Source organism: Lepus europaeus, chromosome 20, assembly GCF_033115175.1.
Source record: "Lepus europaeus isolate LE1 chromosome 20, mLepTim1.pri, whole genome shotgun sequence".
NCBI lineage: Eukaryota > Metazoa > Chordata > Mammalia > Lagomorpha > Leporidae > Lepus > Lepus europaeus.
The window spans coordinates 66,165,311-66,183,691 of NC_084846.1; the positions used below are offsets into that span (position 1 = coordinate 66,165,311).

The 18,381-nt window shown below is 38.2% G+C and overlaps 1 protein-coding gene across 1 annotated transcript in view; it reads right to left on the reverse strand.

The window, feature by feature from the left end:
- Positions 1 to 775: 775 nt before the first annotated feature.
- ZPBP (zona pellucida binding protein) overlaps positions 776 to 18,381 on the reverse strand; it is a 71,504-nt gene continuing 53,898 nt past the window's right edge. The window contains exon 8 of the mRNA XM_062179030.1: positions 776 to 888. Coding sequence (XP_062035014.1) covers positions 794 to 888 — 95 coding nt within the window. The 3' untranslated portion in view covers positions 776 to 793. The remainder of the gene's footprint in view (positions 889 to 18,381) is intronic.

Sequence of the window (18,381 nt, forward strand, 5' to 3'; positions counted from 1 at the left end):
CCGTATGCTCAAGGCAGGGGAAACACTGTAGTAAGGGCCCCAGCTCTCAAAGTGGCTGTGAACTAGGAAAGATCAAAGCAGAACAAGGAAAAGCACATGAAGTCAGTCAGAGGAATCAAACAAGGTGAAATTGAAGTCATTATGAAGAATGTGGTGGCCTGAATATAATGAACACATAATAAAGATAAGGTGGGACATTTTTAATAAAACCTTAAAATTTGTGGTGCACTAATCCAACACAGTATGATTGAAACAATTTTATTTTCACACATTTATTTATTTGAAAAGCAGACAAGAGACAGTGAGGGAGATAGATCTCTCATTTGCCAGATCACTCCCTAAATGCCCACAAGATCTGGGGTAGGCCAGGCTGATCCCAACAGCCAGGAACTCAACTGGTGTCTTCCCCAGGAGAGGCAAGGGCCCAACAACGTGAGCCGTCACCTGCTCCTTCCGGGGTGTGCCTTGGCAGGGAGCTGAAGCAGGAGTGGATCCAGGACTTGAAACGAGGCACTTTCAAGTGGGATGCTGGTGTTCCAAGCGGCGTCTGAACTGACCTGCCAGTGCACAGCACCATTTTTAAAATGCCATTACACAAGAGATATTTTGGGGTCACATGTAGGTCTGAAATTAGAAAGCACTTGGACAAACAGTATTTGATTAAAACAATGACACCACTTTTTTGTAAAATCTGATATATTTAATTTTCACATAATAGTGATTTATTATATATTAATATTTCAAAAATATAATTTTATGTTTAATAAACCACCGGGTAAGTCAAGATGATGGCCTAAATGCATGCTTTTGCTCCATATACCAGGCTGTTATTGCACTGAAGGCAGTGAATTCCATCACGGGGGTTGTAAGATCCAGGGCTGCAGATCACTGTGAATAAAGAATAAAGCCGTAAGGGACGGTTTCCTCCGAGGTCACCCATGTCAACTTTACATGGAGGAACTCTCAAAGGAGACTCCTTAAAGGTTTCGACTTCTTAACAGAAATAAAATAGACATGGTATGAAATTTTTCATCTTACCTCTTTCTAAGTGTGCAGCTCTATAGTATTAGGTATACTCACATTGTTGAACCAAACTTGAGAATTTTTTCAGCTCACAAAACTTCAACTCCATACCCACCTATAACTCATCTCCCCTTCACCTGGATGCTGGCAGCCATCTCTGTACTTTCTGTTTCTAGGTGTGTGACTACTTCACCTATCTTACAGGTGGAATCATACGATAGAGCTTTAAATTTTCCCTCTAAAGCTGGATCAGACCAACATCATAGCCTACAACAACTTCACAGATAACAAACTGTTGAGACTGAAGGCTGACTGGACCATCCCTGAAGTTACAGTGGAACCCCACAAGGCGAACACAGCATATGGAACCAAATGTGATCAGATGATCCATAATGAAGTGTCTTAGCTGTACAAAGATGGATACAAGTTGGAAAGGAAATGCCACTTATTTTTAATAATCTCCAATTTAAAGTCCTATGTCTGTAATTTCCTAAGTGTGAAATTCTGGAAAAATTACTTAGTTTAACTTAACTCAATTTGATTGTCCTTAATATAAGGATAATGTATATCATGAACATATTACCACAGCTAATTATGCATAATAAGTTAAGAAAGATACACACAAACCAAGGTCCGATACCATCTCTGCTACTGACTAACTTTAGGGTGCTAGGTGAATCAGACAACTCTCTTAAGTTCCACTGCCCTCATTTTTAAAATAGGTACAATAACAGTAACCAACTTTGTAATACTAACATGAGGATTAAAATCAGATGGTATACATGAAACAGCACCCAGTTTATCACAGGCACTTGATAAACGCTTAACACTACACACTCTGGGATGACTGCCTCCACTTACCACCTCCTCTGGGGACAGGGACATGGAAGTCAGGTAAGGCCAACCACTCATCTGATTGGTCTAGGATCTCATTATATTGTCCTATCTTTTTTGAACTATAAATGTAGTTGGCTAGGAATTCAGGAAATGTAAATAACATATCCAAGGCATGGCTACAATTGCAGACCATCAAAAAAAATTCTTCTGCCAACAGTATGACTCAATCACGTTATGCTCATATCTGGTTTATATGACAAGATCTGATTTCCAAATTGAGAAATATTTTAATTGTCATTCAGAGGAAGTAATTTCCCTAATAGTTTCCACAGGATTCTTCAAGTTTTAATAGATGTTTCATTTGGGGAATATGGTTTAAGATGGAAAAAGATACTTGTTAAATTGTTTAACAAGATTTAACAAAGTTAAATTAGTAATGATAAGGACTGCTTACTGGTAATGAACATATTAAACTTCCAATGATATAGTTTCCCAAACATATATGGGCTCATGATACACTTTCTCTCAAAACATGCACTGATATATTTTGAAGCATAAAGGTAAACGGTGAACAAAGGTAGTGAAAGTGTTAAATCACTCTCCAAACAGAAGAGGAGTTTGCACACAGCCTTTACACACATGTGTTATATAGACTGTGCAACACCGAACAGTATTCACACTGGCATAAATCTGTCTACATTCAAGCTTAAATAAATATGATCTTTCAACAGCTGTTCTTAGAATTAATAAATCTTGTTCATTTATCATGACAAACATACTAATATGAGGTTTTAAGAAGGGAAAGGGGGTGAGGGTTACATGGAAACAGTAGTACTACCTCATAATTTTTATAAATTTAAAATAATAAAAAGGAAAAAAGAATTAACAAATTTTCATACTATAATATATGCAATACCTTAGTGTTATTAATAGCATCTTTTCCTTATATATACTAAAATACTTTTTCTCTATTATGTGGAATGGAGGTAAATGTTATTTAAATATAAGATACAAAATTAGCAGACTATACACAGAAAGAGGAGTTATTACTAACCAGTACTGACATATAAAAATGGTAAGAAAGTACAGAAAAAAAATCTTCAAGAACATTGGACAGGGAATTCCCTATAAAGAGCTCTCACTGTCTGTGTGTACTATAAACGTGAATATGTCTGGGGCAGGACATTACTGAGGAATACACAGAGCACACAGGGCCCGCAGAAGCAGCAGAGAAGCCCTTACAAGCAACACAACACCCAAGGCAGCCATGGTTACAAAGTCAGAGACAATGCTCAACATCACTAACTACAGGAGAAGGCAAATCAAGGTATAATGAGATCATCACATACTCAGTAGGACAGACACTACAAAAACTACACGGCAGGAAGCCACAGGCTACTGAATGCCAAAGTTAAGAGGACAGACTTTAGACCCCAGTGAGTATGGAAAGTGACGGGGGCAGTGTGGAGAAATAGAAACAGGAGCTCGGAACCATGCGTTTAAACTACCCCCAGATCGCTGGCTGATGCGCCACCTTCACAAGCACGCGTGATGTAGCAAGGAGGTCAGAAACAGCAAATGCTCGGAGGCTAAACAGCCAGTCGGGTATGAGGAGACAGGTCTTAGAAAGGTGAGTCCAGCACATTATTAGAACCAGTCAGCATTCTGTGGAAGAGAGATAAGCCAGATGAATCTAACTGCATTATCTAAAAAGTTGAGGATATCATAAAAAACGTTAGATTAGAAAAGTACACAAAATTATGATGCACACTGATTCAAAACAACACAGATGTGGTATTTAACAGACAAGGGCTTTAAAGTAGTTAGCATAAATGTATTCATAGACATAAAGGATGATGTGGTCATAAGAAATAAGCATACAGGGAAATGCAAACTAGAAAACATACAGAATGGAAATTATAGACCTGAAACACAAAAAAATCAGAGGAAAAAAACTAGGTATGTTTAATAGTGGAACAAAGAAAAGGATAATGTTAATCAGTAAATTTAAAATCGGATCAGAATTGCCCATTCTGTATAAAAGAAAGAAAGAGAATAAAAATTTATAGAATGACATGCCACTTGAAAAGATTGTTCAAAAAAAAAACAAAAAAATCAAGCAAAATTTCTCAGAATCAGCTTTGAAAGAGCTGGAAAATGGCCAAAGGCTTATAGAAACAAACACAGAAAAAGAAAAAGGCAACTACAAATGGAATGAGCACTAACTGTATGGAATTCTTATTTATGCTTGAAGTGAAGGCTTGGGGATTCTCAGTACAATGAACACCTGATTTCTCTTCACAACACAAAAGATGACATTTTTAAGTGACAAAATAATAGAGCCATCACCAAAAATTCTATTAAAAATTTTATTCTCTCCCTATGTAGTCAATTTAGCAACATTAAGTCTTTAAATTTTGGCACATAAAATGTCTTTCCAATCATGTTGGTCTTATTTTCCTTCCTTTAGGAATGCTTCCTAATTTTCAAAGTATGAGTCTTTAACCTCTTTGGTTACTTATATCTTGATAATTTTTTGGATGATCTTGTAAATCTGTTTTCCTAAATTCTTTATGGAACTGTTCATGGCTAGTATACAGAAACATACCTGATTTTTGTGTGATCTTGTATCCTTTGACTTTGCTGACTTCTTGTATTAGCTCCAGTAGCTTTTTGTGGTTTGCATGTATTTCACATACATACATACAAACACACAGTCTTCATAATGTTCAAGGAAAATGCATACTATAATAAATTATGCATAAAATTATAAATCATTTTTGCATCAAAATAAACTTTTCTTTCCATTTTCCATGAAATTTCTGAAGTACCCTCTTTTATATATATATATTTATACATGTGTATATAAATATATAAATATACCAAATAAATGTAATATAGAGAGGATATACAAATATATAAACATAAACATATATTTACATATAAACAAATGCACAGATACTTTTATTTCTTCTTTCACACTTGACAATAATATAAAAAGCAATGTACAGATACAGTGCTATACATCAACATTCTATCAGTTTTATTTGAAGAATGGAAATATGACTCTCAAATCTGAATGAAATTGTAAGAAGCTTCAAATGCCTAAAAAATTTTGAAAACAATGAACAAAGTTGGCAGACTCACACTTCCAAATTTTGAAACTTACTGTAAAGCTACAATAATCAAAACAGTTCGGCACTAGCATAAGGAGAGAATAATGGATCAGAATAGAGTCCTGCAATACCTCATGCATTTATAAGCCAACTGATTTTCATTAAGAGTACCAAGACCACAAAATGTGAAAAGGAAAATTTCTTAAGCAAATAGTTCTGGCCACTAGTCAAGGAATGTGGTTTACATCATTTACAAACAGATGGACAAAATGAGAGTTGGAATAACTGCTTAATCAATACGAGAATTTTTTTGAGCTCATTTATTAAAATAGAACTACATAGAGCTGGTAGTTGCACAACACTGTGGTTGTGCTAAATGTTACTAAGTTGTTCATAATAAAATGATTAATTCGAATTCATGTGAATTTCAACACAATAAAAAATGAATCAAGCTGCATTTGGTCTGTAGACCAATATATATATCTTGATATAACATATGCAAAACTGATAACCAAAAAAGGAGACAGTGTGACTAACAGAGAAAACATGAAATAAATGCCCAAAGGCCTTGGATCTAATGAAGGACATAAATGAGCATATCAAGAAGCTCAGCAAGCATCTGACAGAAAATATTCAAATAACTTCACTCTGAGGTATTACAGGCTTAACGTGCTGTAAGCTCAAAATAAAGAGAAAAACCCAAAGCTCCACAGGATCAACAGAAACGCTGGAGTCACGGTGTGATCGGTATCACTGGAAGCTCACTTCTCATCAGAAACAGTAGGTACTGGAAGAAATGGTGCAATGGGTTTCCAGAAATTCAAGTAACAAACTATTCGTCCAAAATAAAGACAAAAAACACATTTTATAACTCCCAAATAGAGACACATGGACAGCAACAGTACTACACTGAAGAAAGCTAAAGAAGTGCTTCTGTCTGATACCACTCAGAAGCCTGAACTACTACTTAAAGAAAGAACAACAGGAAATCAATTTACCATCTTGCCTAAAACAATAAAAAATAATAATAACCATATAAAATACATGGAAAAATCCTTTTCAAGACACAGGACACATAACCCTAAAGGATAACAATCTTGGAGATGAGAAACAAAATGTGAGCCTACAATTAGTAAACTAAAGTCCATCACTATATATTAATAATACATCAAAGTAGTACACAGTCAAAGCTATGCATTAGTAATATCTGCTGTAACCCTGTACTAACAATGAATAGGAAACTATGGTGCAGACACTGAGGTGGGGCCCATCAAGGTCTCTAAACTGCAGAGATCATGCTAACAGCTGGAGATCAGGACTGTGCTGTGGTGTAGCGGAAGAAGCTTAGCTTCCTGCTAACGTGCCTGAGGAAACAGTGTAAGATGGCCTAGGTGGCTGGGAGCCTGACTCACCGGGGAGACCCAGATGAAGCTCCTGACCACTGGCTTCAGCCTGACAACGCCGATGACTGGCCAGGGAAGCAGCTAGTGAAGGATGTCTGTGTGTTTGAAGCTTCCAGCTACAGCTGTGGATTTGTCTATTTCTTCCCAGTGTTCTTTCATCTGTCTTGAAACTCAGTAATTAGGCAAATAGACATTTAGAATTTTTTTTTTTTGACAGGCAGAGTTAGACAGTGAGAGAGAGAGACAGAGAGAAAGGTCTTCCTTCTGTTGGTTCACTCCCCAAATGGCCGCTTCGGCCGGCGCGCTGAGCCAATCCGAAACCAGGAGCCAGGTGCTTCCTCCCGGTCTCCCACGCGGGTGCAGGGCCCAAGGACTTGGGCCATCCTCCACTGCCTTCCTGGGCCACAGCAGAGAGCTGGACTGGAAGAGGAGCAACCGGGACAGAATCCGGCACTCCAACCGGGACTAGAAACCTGGGGTGCCGGCGCCACATGCGGAGGATTAGCCTAATGAGCCATGGCGTCGGCCTAGAATTGGGTTTTTTTAATTGAAGTTCTGACCCTACATCATTAATATTCCTATATATTCCTGATAATATTCTATTTGAATTTTTCTGTTAGACATTAAAATAACCACTTTATCTTCATTGTAATTAGTGCTTCATTTTGTAATTATTCTATTAGAGATAGAACCTATAGGCATTTCCCTTTTTACCAGTTATAAAAATTCTTCACAACATACTTTGATGTAGTTTTTTTTTTTTCTTAGTAAATAATTAAGATAAAATGGCTTTCAGGGCGGGTCACATAGCAAACCTCAATGTGTGCTACATGTAAGAAATACCTCCAGGGCCAGTGTTGTCATACAACGGGTTAAGCCGCAGCTTGCGATGCTGGCATCCCATATGAGCACTGTTTCATGTCCCCGCTGCTCTGCTTCCTGCTAACGTGCCTGGGAAGGTAATGGATGGCAGTACAAGTGCCTGGGCCTCTGCCACCCATGTGGGAGACCAGAATGGAGCTCCTGGCTTCTGGCTTCAGCCTGGCCCAGCCCTGGCCGTTGTGACCACTTAGGGAGGGAGCCAGCACACAGAAGCCCTCTTTCCTTCTTCTTGTTTTCTCTCTCTCTCTCTTTCCTCCCCCCCATGCCCTGCCTTTCAAATAAATAAATAAATCTTTTAAAAAAGAGAATCATCCAAACAAAAAAAATATTTGAACACTGAGAATTAAACATACACCTGGGAAACAGAAACATAAAGCAGGGTTAGATATATTAATATCACATAGCTTGGAATTCAGAACAAAGACCACAAGGAAACCTTACTGTTCCTGTACCATTTGTTGAAGATATCATCATTTCCATAAGAAATAGACTTGGCACTCTTATCAATAATCTGTTTGTTGTAGATGTATGGGTTTATTTTTGTTGTAGATGTATGGGTTTATTTCTGTACCACTTGTCTATAGCTCTACCCTTATATTACTAGTGCATTGATTACTATTGCTTTGTAATAATGTATTAAATCTTGCCACCTATAAATGTGGGATTTTTTTCTATTTAAGTTGTCTTAGATTTCTTTCAGCAACGTTTTATAAATTTCAGTGTATAAATAGTTGATCTCCTTGGTTCTGGCTTGATTTTGATGTTTGCTTATTCTAACCATCATAAGTTGTGTTTTCCTGCTTTTTTTCATGCCTGGTAATCTTGGTTTAGATTCCACACATTGTGTGAGTGTGTGTGTGTATGTGTGTGTCTCCCTCTCTTTCTGTAACTCTGCCTTTCAAATATATAAATAAATCTTAAAAACAAGCTGCACACATAGAGAATCCTGGAGACTAGGAGAACCTCTTGTCTGAATACCCAACAGAAATAAGCACACAGGTTAGGGAGCAACTTCAGGCTGGGGAAAAGTTGCGCACATGGAAAGTAATATTTGAGGGAAAATGAATAGTTGTACATATATAAGAGTAAGAGAAATGTAGGAAATGAATGCCCTCTGCTGTTGTCTTAAGAAGCTAAAAAAAGAAGAGAATACTAATTTTACTAATTTTCAAATGAGAAAAATGGAAACAGAACTAATAAAACTGATTAAACCTCTAACTAGAGCTAGTAGAACAAACAAAATATTACCAGAGACAAATGAATAGTATTAGGAATGAATGAGGAATTATCACTGCAGATCCTATGACATTAGGAGGGGAACTAAGAATGCTTGGTCAATTTGTGGAATAAACTGGAACATTTAAATAAAACAGACAGATACCTAAGGATATAAATTATGAGCAAAGCTGAACAAATCTGGAAAGTCTTAACTCATGGACTACTGACAGTCACTAGGATCCTCCTCATCTGGCGCTGAAATCTGCTGCTGGCTCTAATTGCCCACACCCATGTATCACACGGATTCCAATTTTTCACTCTGACTCAAACGAATGCTGACTTGCAGACTCTGAGAAGCAAAGGGAGTCAGCTGAACAGAGAAGGGCCGCTGAACGAGGCAACGCACACAGGGCAGACTCTCTAGGCTAGTCAGTATTTTTCTCTCACTCAGCTGAGCTGTAGAGTAACATCATGCACAGACATAAAACTGATAGAGACCTGTCCTCCTCTGGCTGGGGGAACCAAGGAACGAAGCCTGGAGACACAGCAGCGTGAGGGTAAAACCTCAGAGGGGAGACAAGTTCAGAAAGTGTTCTGCATAAGGCTCAGCCAAGGCGCTGAACCACACACGCACTGACATGTCCAAGGCACCCTACAGAGGCTTAGAGGACTGAGCTGGGATCTGACACCATACAGGTCACACCTAACCCCTTCACGTACACGCAAGAGGAAGGGCTCACACCAGCACAGCGGTCTTTGAGCTGATTTGAGTCACTGCCCACAGAAGGACAGACTCCCTGATCTGAAGGGGATTTCCTGCTAAAGCAAAAACATCAACCTGCAGAGGACTACAGCAGAACTCAGAAAGTACAGGATGTAACAGTCGTAGTTTTATGACACAATGAAAATTAAACTGACAGAAAAATCAAGAAAATGGAAAATGTAATCTATTATCAAGGGAAAAGACAAATGAATGGAATCCCAGAATTTCAGATGTCTGGATTATTAAAGACTTCTAAAGAGCTACAATAACTATGTCTCAAGAGACACATGAAAATGTGCTTGAAAGAAATGAAAAGACAGTAAATCTTAGCAGATAAACAGAAACAACAAAAAATGGAAAATTTTAATACTCAGGACATAAAAATTTCACTGAATTCAATAGAATAGAGATAACAACTTAAAAAGTCAAAACACTTTTAGATCAATAAATTAATCAAACTAAAGACTTTAGAACAACACTGAACAAGGCCTCAGGAATCTGTGTTATAGCATCAATAGGTATAACCTATGGGTAAAACTGTCATTTCAGAGGGGAAGTTTGAACACGATAGCTGAGTAAAGAAACCTCAGTGATTATGTTTTCTATATCTTATGTAAAGTTATACAATATTACTCCAAGTAAACAATGAAAAAAATAAATTTACATACTATGATCTCTAGATAAGCTAAAATATGTAGTCAAAACAAAATTAAATGCAGTCATTATGAATGAAATTAAACTCAGCAATTATTATATACATTAAACTATAATATTAAAAATATTTGAGCAACAAGAAAGCAGCTAGAGAGGACCAAGGACCAGAGGAGACAAACAGAAAACAATGAACGTTCTATCAGCCCTTTAAATCAACAGCAGGCCGGCGTCGTGGCTTAGCAGGCTAATCCTCCGCCTTGCGGCGCAGGCACACAGGGTTCTAGTCCCGGTTGGGGCGCCGGATTCTATCCCGGTTGCCCCTCTTCCAGGCCAGCTCTCTGCTATGGCCCGGGAAGGCAGTGGAGGATGGCCCAAGTCCTTGGGCCCTATACCCGCATGGGAGACCAGGAGAAGCTCCTGGCTTCGGATCAGCGAGATGCGCCGGCCACAGCGGCCATTGGAGGGTGAACCAACGGCAAAAAGGAAGACCTTTCTCTCTGTCTCTCTCTCTCACTATCCACTCTGCCTGTCCAAAAAAAAAAAAAACAAAAAAAAAAAACAGCAAACAGATAAGCTCATTTTAAAAATGTAAGACTCAAGCTGCCTGCAGCAGACCCACAGCTAGGTTCAAGGCAAATGACGCATGAAAACAGCCTCACTGTGCAAACAGTAAGTATAAGAATGCTGGAGCTGTTATACTAAAAACATTCAAGCATAAGATGATATGGAAGGGGAACCTTTACTAATAACAAAACGAAGAATTCACTAGGAAGATACATAGCGAAATTATAGGTGCCTTGAACAATCTCAAAATAGAAACAGCAAAAGCTGATGGAATTAAAGAGTTAAACTGAACAATTCCATAGTTAGAAAATATACATACTTTAGACTATTAGCACCATGATGTATTTGTAAAACACTACAGTCAACACCTACAATATAACATATCTCTTCTTTTTTAATCATCTATGCTATCTTCACCAACAGAGACCATCTGATATAGGAACAGACTTGTGTGCTAGTGGTTAAAACGCAGGTGAAGATGTCTGCACCTCATATCTGCGTGCCTAGGTTCAAGTCCTAGCTCTGTTCCCAATTCCTCCTTACTGTCAATGCATACCTGCGGAGGCAGCAAATGATGGCTCAAGTAGTTGGGTCCCTGCCACCCAAGGAGAGACATGGAGTGAGTTCCAGTTCCTTGCTTCAGCCTAGCTCAGCTTTGACTATTGTGTGCATTTGGGAAATCAGCATAGAGTAGCACTCTATATGTCCATCTGTCTATTACCATCTCTCAAACACATAAATAAATCATTTTTTAAAAATCTGGTTATTTAAATGTCCTGACCATATTGAGGCCAGCATCGTGGTGTAATGGGCAAAGCCACCACTTGTGACACCAGCATCCCACATGGGTACCAGTTCGTGTCCCAGCTGCTCCACTTCCCAGGGAGCTCCCTGCTAATCACCTAGGAAAAGCAGCAGAAGATGGTCTGAGTGTTTGAGCCCCTGCACCCACGTGGGAGACCCAAATGAAGTTCCTGGCTCCTAGCTTCTGCCTTGCTCCACTCTAGCCATTGCAGCCATCTGGAGAGTAAATCAGTGGATTGAAGATTCTCCCTCTCTCCCTCTCTCTCTCCCTCTCTCTCTCCCTCTCTCTCTAGCTCTGACTTGAAAATAAATAATCTTTCTTAAAAAGACATGACCATATAAATATCAAGAGCAGTAAGAGGTTTAGGAAAACTGTATCTTAAAATATTTTGAATTTAATAAAAATATTTCCTTACTGAAATTGGAATAAAGCACTAGTTTTAACAGAAATTTTATCATTATACATGTAGCTTTTTTAGCAAAGTAGGAAAAAAAACTAAAAATCAATGCATCACAGAAATATTGTTGTAGACCTACCAAAAAAAAATCTCCTAAAATACAAGAGTTTAGCAAAGTAGCAGGAGGTAAGGTCAATGAACAAAAACAATCATTCTTCTAAAAACTAGTAATAAACAACTGCAAATCAAAGTGGCAACAATACTATTTGTAACAGCTTTCTACAAACTAAAACAGAAATCTAACATATATAAGATCTATACAATAACTATGAAAACTAAATGAAAAAAATCAAAAAAGATCTAAATAAATGGATACATGATATATATATATGGCTTTGAAAATTTAGTAAAATTAGCAAAACTATACAAATATAAGTTTTACACAATAGCTATCAAAATTCCAGAAGGAGTTCTCTTGATACATTGTTAGATGAGCTAATTCTAAACCTTAAATGCAAGATCAAATAAACTAGAAAGGGAAAAATGGCTTTTTAAGAGAAAAAAGTGTAGGAAAAATCACACTGATATTTAAAGACTTACTTAGTAATGAAAACTGTTATTAGCAAAGGATACACATGTAGGTCAAAGGAACAGATGGGTAAACTGGTTAACTCCAACAAACATCACAAGATAACATAATGCCATTGCTACAGAACACTTTCAGAAAATAACCAGGAAGAAACAACATATTTTACAAAGCCAGCATAACCTTAACATGATGATGATATTATTAATCAAACAAATATTTCTCCTGAAAAAGGTATAAATACTAACTAGTCAAATCAAACAGTAAGTAAAGAGGGTCATGACCACATAGGATTCATTCAAGGAATGCAAGATTGTTTAACATAAATCAAATTACCACACTAACGCAAGAATAGAAATCATGACTATTTTAATTGATGCAGGAAAAAGCAATGGACAGAGTCACTGCTCATGTTAAAGTCTTTGGAAAACTAAAAACAGCTGGGAACTCTTTTCAAACTGACAAAAATATCTAAAAAAATTATAAAGTTTTATTTATTTGAAGGCAGAGTGACAGAAAGAGGAAGAAACAAACAGATCCTTCATCCACTGATTCATGTACCAAATGGCAGCCAACAGCCGAGGCTGGTCCAGGCCAAAGCCAGAAGCCCGGAACTCCATGCAGGTCTTCCTAATGGGCTGAATTTGGGTGATCTTTGGCTGCCTTCTGAGGAGTGCTAACAGGAAGATGGATCAGAAGCAGAACCTGCGCTGACATGGGATGCCATTGCTCCCACAGCACCACAATACCAGTCCCAGAGAAATTCTTAGAGCTGCAGTGGTAGTATAGACTAGTGATTTAAGATGCCTGCATTCCTCATCAGAGTGCCTTGGCTTCTGTCCTGGGCTCTGGCTTTTTTTTTTTTTTTTTTTTTTTTGACAGGTAGAGTTATAGACGGTGAAAGAGAGACAGAAAGAAAGGTCTCCCTTCCTTTGGTTCACTCCCTTAATGGCCACTACGGCCGGTGCTGCGCCAATCCAAAGCCAGGAGCTGGGTGCTTCCTCCCAGTCTCCCGTGCGGGTGCAGGGACCCAAGCACTTGGGCCATCCTCCGCACCACAGCAGAGAGCTGGACTGGAAGAGGAACAACTGGGACTAGTACCCGGTGCCCCAACCAGGACTAGAATCTGGGATGCCGACGCCGCAGGCGGAGGATTAGCCAAGTGAGCCACAGTGCCAGCCCAGGCTCTGGCTCTTTACTCCAGCTTCCCACCAATGCAGACCCTGCAATATAGCAGCAATAGCTCAAGCAAGTGGGTTCTTGCCAGGACATGGGAGACTGGATTGTGATCCCAGCTTCTGGCTTTGGACTCAGCCCAGTCTATCCATGGTGGGCATTTGAGAAACTAACCAGCATATGGGAACTCCTCTGTCTGTCCCTCTCTGTATCTCTCCAATTAAAAAAAATATATATAAAGGAAAATTCTACAGTTTATTTTATAATTAAGAGTCAACAAATGATTTGTTTTATCTCTAATATTGGCAACGGGGCAAGAATGTCATCTTCTACTTCAACACTGTACTAGAGGACTAAGAAATTGGAATCTGGAAAACATCATGCTGAGTGAATTAAGCCAGTCCCAAAGAGACAAATATCATTTGTTTTCCCTGATCGGCAACAACTGAGCACCAAAGGGGAAACCTGTTGAGGTGAAATGGACACTATAAGAAACAATGACCTGATCAGCTCTTGTCCTGGCTGTTGATGTACAATGTAATACTTTATCCTTTTTAGTATTTTGTTGTTGTTGTTGTTCTAGTACTAGTGGTTGAACTCTGTAATTAACACACAATTATTCTTAGGTGTTTAAATTTTAACTGAAAAGTGATCCCTATTAAATATAAGAGTGGGAAAAAGAGAGGGAGGAGATGTACAATTTGGGACATGCTCAATCGGACTTGCCCCAAATGGTGGAGTTAGAAATGTGCCAGGGGATTCCAATACAATCCCATCAAGGTGGCATGTACCAATGCCATCTCACTAGTCCAAGTGATCAATTTCAGTTCACAATTGATCACTCTGATAGGTCTAAGAGTCAAAGGGATCACACAAACAAGACTAGCATCTGCGAATACTAACTGATAGAATCAAAAAGGGAGAGAACGATCCAACATGGGAAGGGGGAGACACAGCAGACTCATAGAATGGCAGATGTCCTAAATAGCACTCTGGCCTCAGAATCAGCCCTTAAGGCATTCGGATCTGGCTGAAGAGCCCATGAGAGTATTGTAGGCATGGAAAGCCAAGACACCCTGGAAAAAAAAAAAAAAAGAATACCTAAATGAAAGATCTCTGCGAGTGAGATCCCAGTCGAAAAAATGGGGCCATCAAAGAAGGAGGTACCTTTCTCTGAAGGGAGGAGAGAACTTCCACTTTGACTATGACCCTATCGGAATAAGATCAAAGTTGGCGAACGCTAAAGGCTTCCATAGCCTTGGCAACTCATGACTAGAGCCTAGGGAGATTGCTGACGCCATGAACAAGAGTGTCAAATTGTTAAGTCAACAACAGGAGTCACTATGTACTTACATCTCATGTGGCATCTGACCTTAATGTGTTGTCTAATGTGAAGTGATGCTGTAACTAGTACTAAAACAGTATTTTTACATTTTGTGTTTCTGTGTGGGTGCAAACTGATGGAATCTTTACTTAGTATATACCGAATCGATGTTCTGTATATAAAGATTATTGAAAATGAAAAAAAAAAAACACAAACCCGGTGTTAAATTGGAAATTGCATAGAAAATTAATTAATTTTTAAAAAATATCATGTAGGATCTCTGTCATTAATGTGCTGTACACTGTTATTTAATGCTATAACTAGTACTCCAACAGTATTTTTTCACTTTGTGTTGCTATGTGGGGGCAAACTGTTGAAATCTTTACTTAATATATACTAAACTGATCTTCTGTATATAAAGAGAATTGAAAATGAATCTTGACGTGAATGGAAGGGGAGAGGGAGCAGGAAAGGGGAGGGTTGCGGGTGGGAGGGAAGTTACTGGGGAGGGGGGAAGCCATTGTAATCCATAAGCTGTACTTTGGAAATTTATATTCATTAAATAAAAGTTAAAAAAAAGAAAGAAATTGCAATAAAAGAAATACAAAGCATAGATATTAGAAAAGAAGCAAAACTTATCATATGCAGATATGTTTGTCATAATAACAGACCTAATCAATGATAACCAATGTCACAAGATCCAAGCTAACATTAAAATGCAAAATGTACTTCTTTTTAAAAATTTTATTTATTTATTTGGAAGACAGCGATCTTACACCTGCTGGTTCACAATCCAAAGGCCCACAACAGCTGGGACTGACTCAGGCCAAAGCCAGGAGCCTGGAACTCAATCTGGGTATTCAACATCAGGTGCAGACCCAAGAACTTGAGCTACCATCTCCAGCCTCCCAGGGTGTGCACTGTAGGAAGCTGGAACTAGAAGCAGTCAGGACTCAAACTCAGGTGCTCCAGTACAGGACATGGGCCTCCCAAGTGGTAGCTTAACCTCCATGCCAGATGCCTACTCTGGTCAACTTTACTCTTACATGCTAATTGGAAAATCAAATCACTGAATAATTCCATTTACAAGCGGAGCAAATAAAACACCCTTATTCATTAAGGAGGAATAACATTCATCATCCTTATGAATAAATCTAAGAAAATATTTCCTAGAACTGTGCAATAAAATTGTATAATACCCCAGAGACAAATTTAAAAGGATTTACGCAAATACAAAATCATCATGTTCACTCTTAAGATGGCTAAACATTTTATAAGACAATTATCTTTAATTTTATCTCTAGACACAAATCAATTCAAATTACATTAAACTTTTTTGTGGAAATTAACCTAATTCTAATATATGTGTGTGTGTGCGTGTGTGTGTGTATAAATATATAAATTCAAGGGACAGAGTATAGTAAGCAAAGCACTTTTAAAAAATAAATAGCAAGGTTGGAGGACCATCCCATGTTCTTTCAGTTAATATAAAGCTACGTTAACCAAGATACTTTGGTCAAGTGAATGACAGATGCAATCAAGAGTGGAACAGAATTAAACAAACACAAATATGGTCACACTTTTTACAAAGGCAACAAGGTATTATAATGGGGACAAGAAAGTTTCCAAAACAAATGGTGCTCATCAGAGTAGACATCCTTGCAATAGTGTATGTTCATCAACATATCCATACCATCATTACCCTCACACAAAACAAATTCAACATGAACCACAGTCCTAAAAGTACAATCAAAAACAAACAAAAACCTATACAAAAAACAGAGTAGATAATCTTTGTGAATTCATAGTAGGAAAAAGTTTATTAGAATACAAACACGTGAACTATAGAATAAAAAGTAAATGGACTTCTTCAAATTTTCTTTGAAAACCAAACTGTAGATAGCAGTTTGGGAGAAGATATTCACCATATATGTATCAGCAAAGGATTTTTGTTCATATAAAGTTAAGAACGCTTTGTTTTAAGTTTTTTTTTTTCTTTAATTTACTTATTTGATAGGTAGAGTTCCTGGGGGTGGGGGTAGAGAGAGAGGTCTTCCATCCACTGGTTCACTCCCCAGATGGCCACAATGGCCAGAGCCAGGCTGATCTGAAGCCAGGAGCTAGGAGCTTCTTCCAGGTCTCCCACACAGGTGCAGGGGCCCAAGTACTTGGGCCATCTTCTACTGCTTTCCCAGGCCATAGCAGACAGCTGGATCAGAAGAGGAGCAGCTGGGACTAGAAGGCATCCATATGAGATGCCAGTGTCACAGCCAGAGGCTTAGCCCACTGTGCCACAGCACTGCCCTCCAAAGTTAAGACCTTTTACAAGTCAATAATGTTAAGATAATTCACTTAACTATGGGAAAGATATCAGAACAAAGTACAAAAGACACACAAATATCCCTTTAGAAACTAGAAAAAATGCTCAAAATATCTTTTTATCAGGAAAATGAAAATTAGCTACAAGGAGATAATAGCATGACACACACACTGGAAGGCTACAATTAAAAAGACTGGCCATAATATGCTTTGGAAAGCAATCTGGACAACTGGCACTCCCAAGCATTCCTGATGGAACACACCACACAGCCACTGCAGGAAACAATTGGGCTTTCTTTTTTGATAAAGTTAAACATACACTTACCGTATGACCCAGCAATCGAAGTCATAGGTATTTTCTCAGGAGAACACAAAGACTTGTACAGGCATGTTCATAGCGGGCTTTTATTTGTAATGGCCTAAAACTGGAAACAACCCAAATACCCATCATCAGGTGAATGGATAAACAAATGTGGTATATCCATACAATGGGGGACTACTCAGCAATAAAGAGGAACACACTATTAATACATGCAACCGTATGAATGAATCTCAAAATTGTCATGCTGAGCAAAAATATTCAAACAGCATATACTACATAAAAATGGATGCAAATCTACAGTGCCTGAAAGCAGATCAGTGTTTGCCTGGGAGTATATGTTGAAGCTGGGAAGATTTAAAGAAAGCATAAACAAAATACAAGGAATGGCACATTTCTTGACGATGGTGATGATTTCATGGTTGTATACATGTTGAAGTCATTAAACTGAGCATTTTTTTGTATGATCTCTAGCCATCAGGGAAATGCAAATAAAAACCACAATAAGGTTTCAACTCACCCCTGTCAGAATATCAATCATCCAAAAATAAAAAAATAATAAATGCTGGCAAGGAGGTGGAGAAAAAGGAACCCAAATGCACTGTTGGTGGGAATGTAAACTCAGGATAGCCATTATGAAAGCATAGATATTCCTCAGAAATCTGAAAACAGCTCTACCATATAACCTTGCCATCCCACAGCTGGGAATTTACTCAAAGGAAATGAAATCATCATATGAAAAAGTTATTTGTATTCCCATGTTTATGGCAGCTCAAGTCACAATAGCTAAGATATGGAATCAATCCAGATATGCACCAGCCGAAAACTGAATAAAGAGAAAGTGATATATACACAAAGTGGAATGCTATTTAGCTACAAAAAAGAATAAAATCCTGTGTTTTGCAACAAAATGTATAAAACTGGAGACCATTATGCTTAAGAAATAAGCCCGTCCTAGAAAGGCAAATATATGCTTTCTCTGATATGTGACAGTT